Genomic DNA, 12,917 nt, shown 5'->3' with positions numbered 1-12,917 from the left:
CGCTTTTCATGGACCTATTTGTTTCCTTGTTCAATAATCTTGATGCCAGCACGTACATGTTGCCAGGATACATAAGCAGCGAAAGCCAAAATTAACCTCGAGAGATCCTGACGAGAGTTTCAGTAAAGAATCTCAACAAATGAAAGATAAAAGCGCTTAAAAGGAAATAGAGTCAAGAAATATATAATACATATACAGTGAGACGACTGGAACCTGTAACTAACGATTTTATTTCCAGTATTGAATACATGCAGGAGCCCTCCCGGCTGGTATATCATTACTAGGCAGCGTGCAAGAGTTATTTTCTCGTGATCCTAGCGTGCGCTATGCAAGACTGATTTTCATGCTTCGGCAATCCATCACGTTCGACGTGGTTAACGAATTATTTTTTCAGTGATGTCCCTTAAGATGAGATAAAAAATATAGCTGGCAGAGACTCATAGCTTAAGACGAGACGCTAAGAATGCGTTAGAATTTCTAGAGGAATGAAGGATCTCGTCTTTTGCGGTTATGTAACAAAAACGTGATTAGTCGTTCTCCAGGGCAGGTAAAACCAGACATTAACTCATTCTGTTACGCCCGCCAGACGCACGGGTTGCTGACGTCTAAAACCGGAAAATGCAAATACAGTTGCATACAAATGATAAACGAGCTGTTAACTTGCAAATAATAAGAAAGCGCCGCCTCAAATGAAAAAATATATACTTATCCGTCGCTATGTCATTACAGCTTATTCTTTTAAAAGGTATCGACAACACAATGATCGTATTTTAGGACAAGAAAAGCACCCGTTCGTGGCCTTATAACGACGAAAATACGAGGTTTAAAATTTGAGTCCGTGCTTACATGAACGGCGATGGTCTGGGTAAGAGGTCAATGTAACGCGTTTCACCGCTGACCAGCATACAAAATTCCCAGATCTGTTAATGAAAATAACTATGGAAACGTTTTTTCTTTTCGCTTTGGGCCTAAGTATCGCTTTCCTTAGTTCTGTCCGAAAGCATCTGAGCTTCTCAAACGAAAACATATTTCTGTGTGTGCAATATCTGTTAAGTTATTCATCGATAAAAAATGTTTAAAACGGTGCCAGATTTTATATTTTTGAGCAGTTGCAGCTCTTTTGAGCTAATTCCGTTCTCCTATCGTCCATACATGACCATACTGTGACGGAGTGGTAACGATATTTGCTCACGTGTACCAGACGTGGAGTAAAAGAAAATCACCCTCTCCCTCCTCCTCTCCCCCCCCCCCCCCCCCTCATGTTTGCCTTGCTCCTCAAGAAGCAAGTTTTGGAAAATGATGTCATCCGAGCGCAAGACAAAGAAAGCTTCTGAATTTCCAATTTAGTGAATCGATCATTCAACATTCCGATTTCCCGTTTGGATGCTCAACCATTGATCTACAAAGAACCCGGAAGGGAGCTAAGCCATTAATAGGTACAACGTATGTATAGCAGAAAAACATGTATGACTCAGTTTCGCCCTTGCCGGCTCGCTTCTTTTGTTCAGCTTATGAACGAAAAGAAAGAATTTCGGCCCAAACAAATATCATCATTAATCATCATAAACACCGTAATTGTTAATCAAATACGCTAACCCTATAAAGCATCAAGCTTGAAGGTTACCGGCCGTGTATTTTATGAGTAAAAACTAAGTTAGCGAAAGATACAAAAATAAAACTAATTTTCTGAGTCTGATACGAGACGCAGACAATATTTGTAAATTGATCACAGGCTTGGTTTTTTTCCTCTCCATTCAAGACGTGATGACTTCACATTTTTTTAATTTTCAAAGATTTATTTCAGCTAGCCTAATTTGCTAATTTGCAAGTTATATCATGCTAATGAATCGTCCACACACACAGAAAAACAAATACTTAAAAAAAGAGCCATAGTGTTTAGTGATTCTCGTCTTTGTCATACGCAAAGTAAAGGGCCCGATTTAAGCCTGTCTGTGTCAGGATTGACGACCCGAGGGAGCATCAGCGCAGTAGAAGTGAAGAAATAATCACTATATCACTATAAGAGTTGTTGGAGATTTTACAATACGTTAATTCGTCTTAATTTGATTGACATTTGTGAGTGATTTAGTTTGTCTACTACATAGCATTTATCTGTCACGTTTTATTTTTTTAACGCCCATATATGGCCTTGTTCCATGTGCCTGCTGCCTCACGATTTTAGTGTCTTTTTTCAAATAAGCTAAGAGCTGTGAGTGGGAGTTAACCGAAGCGTTGTAATAAAATCATAAAATCAATTGAATAAACCGTAACTTGATTTGGAAGCGTGGTACAGCTTTTTCACGTTTTCGACAGAGGGAAGTGTAACCGGAGTTACACTTCAGACGACTAATTTCTAAAACGTTTTACATTTAATATTTCCTTCCTATTAGAGAGTTGACGTAAGATTAGATAGACACATTATCTATGCAGGATCTTGGGCGCAATCGAACTTTTCATGGAAATATTGATGGTAACATCAATAAATTAATCAACAGTGAACGCAATGCAGGTTTATCATGTAAATTATACCATTAGAGATGGAATAATGAAGTATGACCCCGTGTCTGCCGTGCACAGGTATTGTCGAGATGTACTCTCTACACACTCGCACGTTCTTGTTTTTTTCGGTTTTTGTTTTTTTCTTTTCTTGTTTTTTTCTTTTTTCTTATTAAAATAAAGAATTATGACATATTTCGTGGCGGTCTCTAAGTTTTTGATAAATCGTAACTGATACGGTCGGAAAAGTCGAAGTCCTTTATTTGCTAGACGTGATCCTACTTTGACCGTCACGTGATCGTTCGGAAATTTGTTGTGCTAGGTTGATTGATGCTGAGTTTTGAAACCTATTAAAAAAAAAGAACAATTAAACCTCTGATTATTCTAAAGACTGTTACTCATCGTGCGTAAAGCAAAGAATAAACATCACGATTGTTATAGAGCATTAAACTTACGAACTTTTAGGGATGTTTCATTTAAATAGTGGAACCAAAAATTGACAGTTTAACCGAGCGTTCGGTAAATATCGAAGAAACTGAATATGTCTCATTTTCCTGGTTTTTTTGCTCAGTCACATGATGTCTTAGATGTCGAAACAATATATCTCTTTTCGTGTGTTAACATCCTGAATGAAATAACTGAAGTATTCTTAAGATTAGACCTCATCAAAAATAAAATAAAACCTGAGCGGTCAAGAAATTACACGACTGAAAACAAACTGAAAATATTGCTAAGTAAGCTTTTGACGAGCGGTTGTGACCTTTGCCTCCTTCAGAGCATAAGAATATAATATGTAAATAAAAAATAATTTGAATCATTTTGCTAAATTTGAGAAGATGAAGAATAAAACTATTGGGGAAATAGAACAGTGAATCTCGCCTGGCGGGAAGTCACTGTAAAGATCAAGAAAATTTCCATATCACCCCGAAGGCTGTGTTTGTTTTTAGCTTCGTCATTGTTATGTTAGTTTTAAATGCGGTCCAGCCCGGCAGCTTCTAGGTTTCGTTTGCGTTTTCAGTCTGATTGATAACGCTCAAAAACCATAAATTTCCATGCTCAGTGAATGTAAATGCAACGTTGTCGTCTAGATGTAGGCGGTAAAATTCAGGCTGGAATTATCGATAACCTTAAACCGTCATTGTACCAAATACCCCGAAACATGCAGGAAAAAACAACAAACAAAAATAATTGTATACACGAATACCTTATAAACAGCCTCCTATTGCAAGCTCAGGATTGATCACCGGATGTTTGAAGTTACAGAAGTCTTCTCAACGATTGATCTAAATGATTTGGCCACGCGGTGGGAACACAAAGCCCGCAGCTTACGTCAACTGATAAGCAGAGAATTCGACGGTCATGTGACCATCTCAGGTATTTACGGGATTGAGCAGTTCCCGGTTGTCAATTAAGCGGTTTCCTAGTGTACTGTGGACACAATAATCCATTGTTTGACAATTTTTTTAGATTTTGGAGGCATTTTCTCTTCTGTTCGAAATGTTAGACTAAAATCCTAATACAAAAAAAATCTTAAAGTTAGCGTTAGTGTCAAAATATGGTTGATAGAGACGGTCGATATCACTGGCATCGTCCATCTAGGACCGAACCATCAGTTACAGTTTAACCTGTATTAAGTGTTCAGTTGTCGAAGTCCCGAGATTTTTTCTTTCGTTAAAGTTTAATTTCAACCTCTGTTAAGCGGTCACCTTTGGCTGAGTTCCAACGGGTTGTCTCTATTGCCGTCCCACCTGTATTGATCGGTCAGATAAAGTCAGTTTAAAACTAGGAATAATTCCCCAAGTTAAATTTATTCCATGTTTATCTCCTGAAAACAATGTTAGTTCTTTGAGTTCAAATGACCCGTTGCAGATTATCTTCTTTCTTAAGACTGTTAGGACGAAACGCGTATTTTAAAGCGTTTGACTCCTATCATAGCAGTCAACGTGCATTATTTAAAAATAGGAAAAATAAAAACTTGCTTCTGTGCGGAACCTGAGTACACTCGAACCTGTTCGTGGTCACCCACGGGGAATGGCGGGGTGACCGCTTAATGCACGTTGACCGCTATGACAGGAGTCAAACGCTTTAAAACACGCTTTTCGTCTTTACAGTCTTAGGAAAGAAGATAATTAAGATTAATTTCTCTCTTTAAGATTTTTTTTGTATTAGGATTTTAGTCTAACATTTCGAACAGAAGAGAAAATGCCTCCAAGACGGGTTGGAGGTAAATTGTTTCTAACTAGGTTATATTCATCGGCTAGCTTCTTCATGTTTTTCAAACCATATTCGATTGTTGAGATCACAAGACGAGAGAACGCGTCAAGAGAAATTATTAAAGCTTTAACCCCCCAAGAAACGCCAATATATCAAGAATGATACTTTCTTTCGAAACCTTGAGTTTCCTTTTATCATCATTAATGCTGAGTCAGCAAAGATAATTGCATAAAAAAAATAACGCGATCCTTCCGCTGTGCCTAAAAGGGGAATATCAATCGACTACAAACACAAATAGTGTAGGACGTGCGAATGACACATCCTGTAACTTTAAACTTGTTAACCAATTTTGTAGATCCTTTGCGCGCCGCATTCAGGACAAATCGAGTTTTCCCACTTACTCTATCGATCATGCGTCATTTCTTATTTCTCCCTAAACGCGGGTAGTCTATATTGCCTCCTCGGGTTCCGACCTCTGAGCCAGAACCCTGCGAGGGCAAAAAACTATCATTGGAATAGGGGTGTGTATAAGGGTAAGTACTTTCAGTTTCCAATCTCTCGTATAATTTCATATTCGACAAGCCTGAGTTGAATAATTGGTCTAGTAAAAACGGACACAAAATAACTCTACCGAAAAGCTTTTATTTGGTTTGATAACGACAGAAAGACAAAAACAACCTCCGTTCCAAAAATAATGATAACATGATTGACAACTTCCTTGAACACGCACAACGGTGAATGAATTTAAGAGATCTGCGCTTTGCGACATGTTGTGAAAGCTTTACACACTCTTCAGTAGCCCAAAACGCGGATGGCTTCTGAGAGAACGGCGTCGACGGTAAGGGAAGCTGATTACGTAAGGGAGGCTAGCCAATAAAAGCAATTAATGGCTGCTCCTATTATGCAAATAAAGTAAATAACCTCCTAAATAGTCATTTCCTATCGCAGACCACGCTAGTTAGTTTAAATCAAAGAACAATGACGGAATGGTTAAATAGGAAAGGTTAATAACATAAATTCTAAATAACAAATTCAAAATGAAAGGCTTCATCCTATCATATCACAAATAAATACTGATCTGCATAAAAACTAAGCGCCGAGTTGAGGTGAAATATAATTATAAGGTGCTTAACCTTTACACCCGAAGATTTGCATGCAAGTCCTCCATACTGTTTTCAACACATTTCATATGGTATTTTAAAGGGGAATTTGTCAAACAATAAATTTCTCTGTCACTAACTCAAAAAACTACTGAGCATAACTTAACGGAAAATTGCATTCAAAGGAGCTGATGACTGTCGTCAAACCGTAGTGACCTCCTCATCGGTGTCTTTGAACATCGTGACAGCGGTCTTCCTGGTTACAACATTGGGGGGACTGTGTGCTGAAGGCGTTCTCACTCCCTTCACCCAAGCCCACCCACCCCCACCCCCTTATGGTGGATTCATTTGAGTGGGTACAGATGGAACATAGAGAGGATGAGTCGTGCTAACAGAGTATAAAGGGGGGGGGGGGGGGGTATAGACAATTTATTGGCAATTGCGAATGAAGGGGATCATAACTATATTACAAAGCCTTATGAGGAGATCAGGTAAATTTTATCGCGACACAAGTAAAATCCTTCGATACACCCTCCAAGCGATCGAAAATGACCGGTCCTTTTAAGTTTTCTCTTTTAATGATTTGTTGAAAATGCTGAAAGCTGATGATCTCACGGAAGTGCGGAGAACAGAGAATCTTAGAATAAGAATGAATCGGGACTTGCAGACGTCTTAAGACGATTAGAAACACCTTAAGTAGCGAAAATGTCCCAATTTCTCTGGCTGTCGTCAAACCGTAGTGACCTTCTCATCAGTGACCTTGACCATCGTGACAGTGGTCGTCTTGGTGACAACATTGGGGAGACTGAATACTTGCTTTCTAGACGATTTTGTATACTGCTTCACCACAGACCCGTCAAGTTTAGAATCTGAAACTAAAGTAATATCAAAAGATGCATCAGGTAATGAAATTGAAATTGTGTTTAAAAAGTTTGAATCAGCCTTCAAAAACCCCTTCAAAACGGTTTTATATGTTTTTGAAATGATTTCAAAGAATGGATTTTGTAAGCCTTTGATTAGTAAATTGTGTGGTATTTGTGATTTAAACTTAAGAAGGAACAATTACTTTAAAAGTCAATTCTGGCCGTTAAGAATCCTCATACTCTTAGATTTTACTGTTTCTCGGATCTCCCTTGCGACATCCTTATTTGGCAAAACTTTCCCTTTGGAAGATTTTTAGAAAGTTTCTGCCGGATTTTGTTCGATACATATCGATAAACCTAGCCCCCTCCCCCTTTCCAGCGGTCCGTACCATTGTGTGAGAAAAAATTAGGTGTATGACTAGTAATCAACATAAGGGTGGTTTGCAATTTGTTCTTAGCAAAGGAAATTAAACAAAAATTTAGTCATGACTAGTCATACTTTTACCTAAACTATTCTGGCCTGATAGAGGAGACGTGGTCTCTTGCACTCCTTTTTTTTCCGGACTCTTATCACCAGCTTCCTCTTGAGTGGGGTGTGGAAGTGGGCTCTCTTCATACAGATCTCTGTTTGGGAGAAAGACTCTATCATCTGTTTGTTCCCGATCGACTTGTTCATCTTCTTCGTTATTTTCTTGTTCTTGATTTTGCGTCTGACCAGCTCCATTTTCGACTGTAACCACACCAATCCTCATCGACAAGGCCTTCCGGCGCTTACGCATAACTTTGCGGCACACGATAACGAGGATCGTGATGACAGCTGAGAAGGTGCCCACAACAGAACCAGCTATGCTGCCCACATTTGGTGAATTCTCTTCAATCAGGTTGACGGCTGGCTTACTTGAAGAAGAGATTACTTTGGTGCTCGTTGTAGAAGAGGATGACCCCCACTGGGTCGTGGACTGATGTGGTTGAAGGGTTGACGGCGCTGTGCTCTTTCTTGATGTCACCAATACGCTGCACTTGTGAGACCGTAGATAGCTGCACTGCATGCCTGTTGGTACACCTGGAACTTGACACTCAGGTGTAATGATATCTTTATCATCATAACAGCACGGAGAGCAGGGCTTGCACACTCCCAGCATGCCTTCAGCATACGCGCCAGGCTTACACCTTCCGCACTCGGCTTTGGAAGTCACGGTGCAGGCTTTCGTAGTTTCGCGGTACTCATCGCAATTTCTACAGTCCTTACACCCTCCGGCCTCGAGGAAAGCAGAATATGTCTTTCCCAGCACACATGGCTTGCACTGCACAGGTTTCGAAGGGGTTATTACGTCTCCGCAGTTGACTGAGAGACCCTCGCCAGGTGCACACTTTAAACAGCCCTGGCACTGAATCGAACCGGTTTTTGGATCTTTGATTGTAATCTGATCCGGTTGGCATGAAGAATTGGCCTGAACGCTTACGTCTGCAAGTTAAAAAATACCTTTCAGTGTTTTACTGATGTCAGATAAAGAGCGAATGATACAAGGACTAGTGTATTCTAACAATGGAAATTATCTTTGACTAATGTGGTCAAGATGACACCTTTTATAGGTAGAGGCGCTTCTTCAAAGTAACAATAAACCATTTTATCATATAAACTATGGTGTTATACAGGGATTTCCAACCCTGAAATAAGCCGTTACGACACACGTGAAAAAATATTGTATTATAAACAAAGAAGGGTGTAATACGATACTTACGAAAAAGCGACAACATAAAGGAAAACAGGAACAGTGGAAATCCTCCTTTCATCGTCACGTGATGGCTTTTAGTCAGCCCCATTACAATAACAAATTCTGAACCATTAAAAAAATATATCCTTTTAGTTTTTTAATGGAATTATACCTTTTCTTTTCATAATATTTAGGTTGTATTCAGATTATGAGTATCTCGCATTATGCTAAACCCCGCAAGGTTAGAAATTGTCATCGCCGACAATTTACTGATGCTGCCCGACCAAGAATCGAACACCACTCGCTACGTAAGATAGAAATTGCGTAACGAGAACCCTATTGAGTCTGTGGAGGTTCGAGTTAGCTGATAGTAAATGACTGAAAAAATAGGGTCAAGGGAAATCTGTTATATTTTTTTTTCTTTTTCCTGATGACGTTGTTTTTCTTTCCGGCCAAGATAAGGCATTTCTCCCACGCAAACAATTGTGAGGGAGGAGTGGGTAACAAGCCTAAATGTGCGCCTACGTGTTAGACCAGCCTGAAAAAGGCTCTCCAAAGTAATCTTAGATCTATGGAAAAATTTAAACGGCGAATCAAATAAAAAAAAAAGTTTTAACCAACAAACAGCAGGTTACGAACGATTTTAAGTTCATGAAACGTTAGAAAATGACTAACAGCGTTGTAGCGACAATGAAAAAAATTAGACCCATACAATACTGAACTTACCTGTCAAAGTTTGTCATTAATAAAAAATTTAATCTTGGACATCATGATTATACGGCAAGTCTAAAAACGCAGCCACGAAATTAAAGAGATTGAGCCTTGGAATATGACCATAATAGTGAGAGCTACATTTTTTTCCCCTTCGCTAATCGATATAAACTTTGCGAGATTCCAGTCATCATTGTAATGTTGCTTAATCTTGTTGTATTATCCTACCTTTCTGTCTTTCTTTGCAGAGTCCTAAATTGTCAGGGCTTCGTTTACAACCTCGCTCAATCTCTGCAACAAGCAATAGATATGAACTGGTTTACCATATATGCTGCTCTTTCTTTGGGGTATTATGTCTGAAGGGGTTTTCCCTATTATATTGGTACATGATCAATAATTTTCTACATTTACAAGAGCATTTCTCACTGTCACTGATACAACGGACGGCGGAAGTCACGAACAATCCTTTAAAGCAGGAAGCTAAATATCGGCCAGTAGGTTGAGAAAAAGCTTACGTCAGCTAACGGGTGTAGAAAGTTGCCCGTAAACCAAACAAGGTCATAAACGCTGGAATTTTAAGCGTTCTTTGTTTAAGTCTCCTTTACGGTTCAACCAGAGCTATTTGCTTCCTTGTTACGTTATGTGGGTACTAACCAAAATATTTCATGATGATCACGTACATCATGATGATCACGCTATATATTAACAGCGAGGCCCAATACAAACTTCCGGAGGTGTTGTACGCTACAGACGGTGAAAATTGCGAGCCTGATGGCTTTCGTCTAATGGTTACTGCTGTCGGCCGATATCTCACCGAAAATAGTAAAAACGCTCAATTATTCGTGACAGAGAATTTTTAAAAAAGCTTGAAGCAAGTTCTCGAGGAAAAAGCCCGGCCACTCCGGCGAGAGGGCAAAGGCAAGCGGCCGAATTAGTGAGCCATGCATACAGGAATTTAAAAAAAACTGAATTCAATAATATTTGTGCTTGTATGTTTTTAACAAGTCATCACATGAATTTTCTGATTTTTCGTAAATTTTTCAAAGACCACGAACTTCACTTGCCCTACAGGCTCGTGGTTAGCCTTTGAAAAATGGCTTGGCTGATTGCTTTCGTCTAATGGTTACTGCTGTCGACCGATATCTCACCGAAAATAGCAAAAACGCTCAATTATTCGTGACAGAGAATTTTTAAAAAAGCTTGAAGCAAGTTCTCGAGGAAAAAGCCCGGCTACTCCGGCGAGAAGGCAAAGGCAAGCGGCCGAATTAGTGAGCCATGCATACAGGGATTTAAAAAAAAACTGAATTCAATAATATTTGTGCTTGTATGTTTTTAATAAGTTATCACATGAATTTTCTGATTTTTCGTAAATTTTTCAAAGACCACGAACTTCACTTGCCCTACGGGCTCGTGGTCAGCTTTTGAAAAATGGATTGTGTTGATTTATCTCAAATTGCACTCGTAATAATGCCATTACCTATACTAATGACAAACATAGTACACACACATGCGACGACTGAAACAGCTCATATTACGGAGGTGATATTATGTCATACAAAATATATTTAGATATATTCTGGAGTGGGCCATGAAGTTTTCGCTTGGTTCCGCATTCCATCACGTTCAGTATTTGCAAACATTTTCTTGACCTGCTATTAAACCTTCAAGAAAAAAAAGCTGAGCATTCCTCGAATGAAACATCAAAATTTTAGCGTAATCTTTGTAAGTTCACCTTCTTAAATGCATACCTACTAATCTATTCATCCAAGGCGGGGAAAGCGAAATTGCATGAGAAAAAGCGTTCCATTCTAGATTTCGCTATCGTCACGGTCACTTCGGATTGGACCAAAAATCAGTGTTATCTCATTTATGTTACCTAAACAAGCGTCTGTGTGATGGCCTAGCCTGAAAGGCCATAGATCGTCAGAAAAATGTAAAAAGCGATTTACTTAGAAACGTTTGATTAATGAACAGGAGGTGATTTAAACTGACAGTCGCATCGGGCAACTGAGGCTGGTAATAGACACCGACGATAGCTAATGCAATGGTGAAAACATTCATGACAAACAGCCTTCCGGCGAATATAGAAACATTTCAAAAGATTTCAGGCCTATATGCAATACTAAATTTACCGGTTTAAGTATGTGGAGAAAAATTGAAACTTAATTTTGGTTATCTTGACTGAATGGTAAGGCTGCAAAACATCGTTGAAAAGAGTTGGGCGATGTGGAATAATTATTGACTATGGTAGAGGAAAAATCCAGGGGCCTCCTTTCTTCTGCTGAAAAATTAAGATTAAAAAAGATTCCGATTAATGTGCTTTTGCATATATTTATTTCACCGTACCTTCGTTATCCTGCTTTGCAAAGTTTTGAAATGCTCAGTCAAAACCTTCGTCCGTACTCAGCAACGAGGAAATTATGTAATGGCTATATTTTAATAGTAATTACTTACACGTGCCATCCTTCCTTTTGTTAGTGCGTGGACCAATCACATTTGAGACTACTTCTGAAGGGGTTTTTTTCCCGTGAATTTGTGCGTGACCTGAACTAACATCTTTATCTAAGCGAGCACAAGTGAGCCACCTGATTTATGCTGACAAAGGGAAGATGAAGACGTATAAGGACTTTGACCTCAGTCAGTCAATTAACAGTAAATCTCTGCACGGGATTTGAACCTATGACATGGGTTCAAATCCCGTACAGGCCTGAATTTTTTTCAGGCCTTATTTTCACTACTGCTCAAGTAGTGTTCGTTACTGCGACGATCACTTTCATATTCACGTCTTTATCCGCAGTTTAAATATATGACTTTCATATTTTCTTAGTCGTTTATTACGAGCCTGATAGCTTTCGTGTAATGTTTATTGTTGTCAACCGATGCCTCATAGAAAAAGAGTAAAAATGCCCTAAGCAAGTTCTTGTGGGATAAGCCCGACTACTGCAAAGGTAAGCGGCCGAAGTGTAGCATAATCTTTGAAAGGTGAACTTTCTAAATGTATGCCTGCCGATCTATTCATCCAAGGCGGGAACAGCGAAATAGCGAGTGAAATGGTCACGTTTCACGTAAAGAGCGACCCACTCTAGATTACCTTGTTATCAAAGCCACTTTCCGAGACTGGACAGACATGTTACTACGCAAGATTTTATGCGCCACTGATTTCATTTGCAAAACAAGTAATTTGATTGAAATTAATTTAGTTGTTAAGATTACAATGCTCATGAATACGATACTGTCTATTAAATGAACTCTAAAATTGGTGTTTAGTCGCAGTGGGATGTACTCCTCTCACAGCCGCTTTTTCCCCCAGTCTCCCCCTTCTTTTCTAGAAAGGGAACTATTTCCACACATTTTGAAACGAATTTTTAGTGTTGTTGACTTATAGCTTATCAGAGCAAAGTATTCCATTTCAGTTTAAACTCTCTGTTGTCTTACCTAGTATTTCCTTCACATGGCTGTTCGCCAGTGAAAATTATTGCGCGGAGTTTATTGATGATATCGAACTTTTAAACTCCTATGAAACGAAATTCAAGTTCTCCGTATTGTTAAGCTTGTTACTTAACGAGCGTAAAGAAGATAAGAAAAATTATGATAATATTAGAACATTCAAGGCGCAAGATTTAGCCGCCACTAAGTTAACTTTCAGAACAATCTTTTTTTGGAAATCAATTAACTTCTTAATCGTTTTAAGAGTGAATTCTAAAATTGGTCGATTAATAAAAGTGTCTCCGTGACGTAACTTTCACAGATAATATTGCCGAGATGTAATCTTCCCACGGCCGCAAAAAGGTTGTTTCTATCTTTTTCTCTTATTTCCC

At 39.0% G+C, this 12,917-nt stretch overlaps 1 protein-coding gene across 2 annotated transcripts; it reads right to left on the bottom strand.

Moving 5' to 3' along the window:
- Positions 1-6,368: 6,368 nt before the first annotated feature.
- Positions 6,369-11,531, bottom strand: LOC149035680 (uncharacterized). 2 transcript variants are annotated; one of them, XM_089190891.1, is made up of 5 exons: positions 11,446-11,531; positions 9,328-9,390; positions 8,416-8,511; positions 7,179-8,138; positions 6,369-6,685 (listed from the first exon to the last, which is right to left on the bottom strand). In XM_089190891.1, exons 3-5 carry the CDS (start codon positions 8,495-8,497, stop codon positions 6,540-6,542), a joined length of 1,188 nt encoding a protein of 395 aa, XP_089047017.1. In that variant the 5' UTR covers positions 8,498-8,511; positions 9,328-9,390; positions 11,446-11,531; the 3' UTR covers positions 6,369-6,539. The 2 variants fall into 2 exon arrangements, with proteins under 2 accessions (XP_089047017.1, XP_089047018.1); XM_089190892.1 differs by lacking the exon at positions 11,446-11,531 and having other exon boundaries at positions 9,328-10,337.
- Between the last annotated feature and the right edge of the window lie 1,386 nt (positions 11,532-12,917).

Source organism: Pocillopora damicornis, chromosome 13 (genome assembly GCF_964200805.1).
Source record: "Pocillopora damicornis chromosome 13, jaPocDami1.2, whole genome shotgun sequence".
Classification (NCBI taxonomy): Eukaryota; Metazoa; Cnidaria; class Anthozoa; order Scleractinia; family Pocilloporidae; genus Pocillopora; species Pocillopora damicornis.
This window is presented reverse-complemented; position numbering and strand designations above follow the sequence as displayed.

Coding starts and splice junctions, on each gene's coding strand:
- LOC149035680 (XM_089190891.1), bottom strand. CDS start 8,497: ATGGGGCTGACTAAAAGCCATCACGTGACGATGAAAGGAGGATTTCCA. Junction 8,139..8,415: donor CTTTATGTTGTCGCTTTTTC/GTAAGTATCGTA, acceptor TTTAACTTGCAG/ACGTAAGCGTTCAGGCCAAT. Junction 6,686..7,178: donor ATCAGGCCAGAATAGTTTAG/GTAAAAGTATGA, acceptor ATATTACTTTAG/TTTCAGATTCTAAACTTGAC.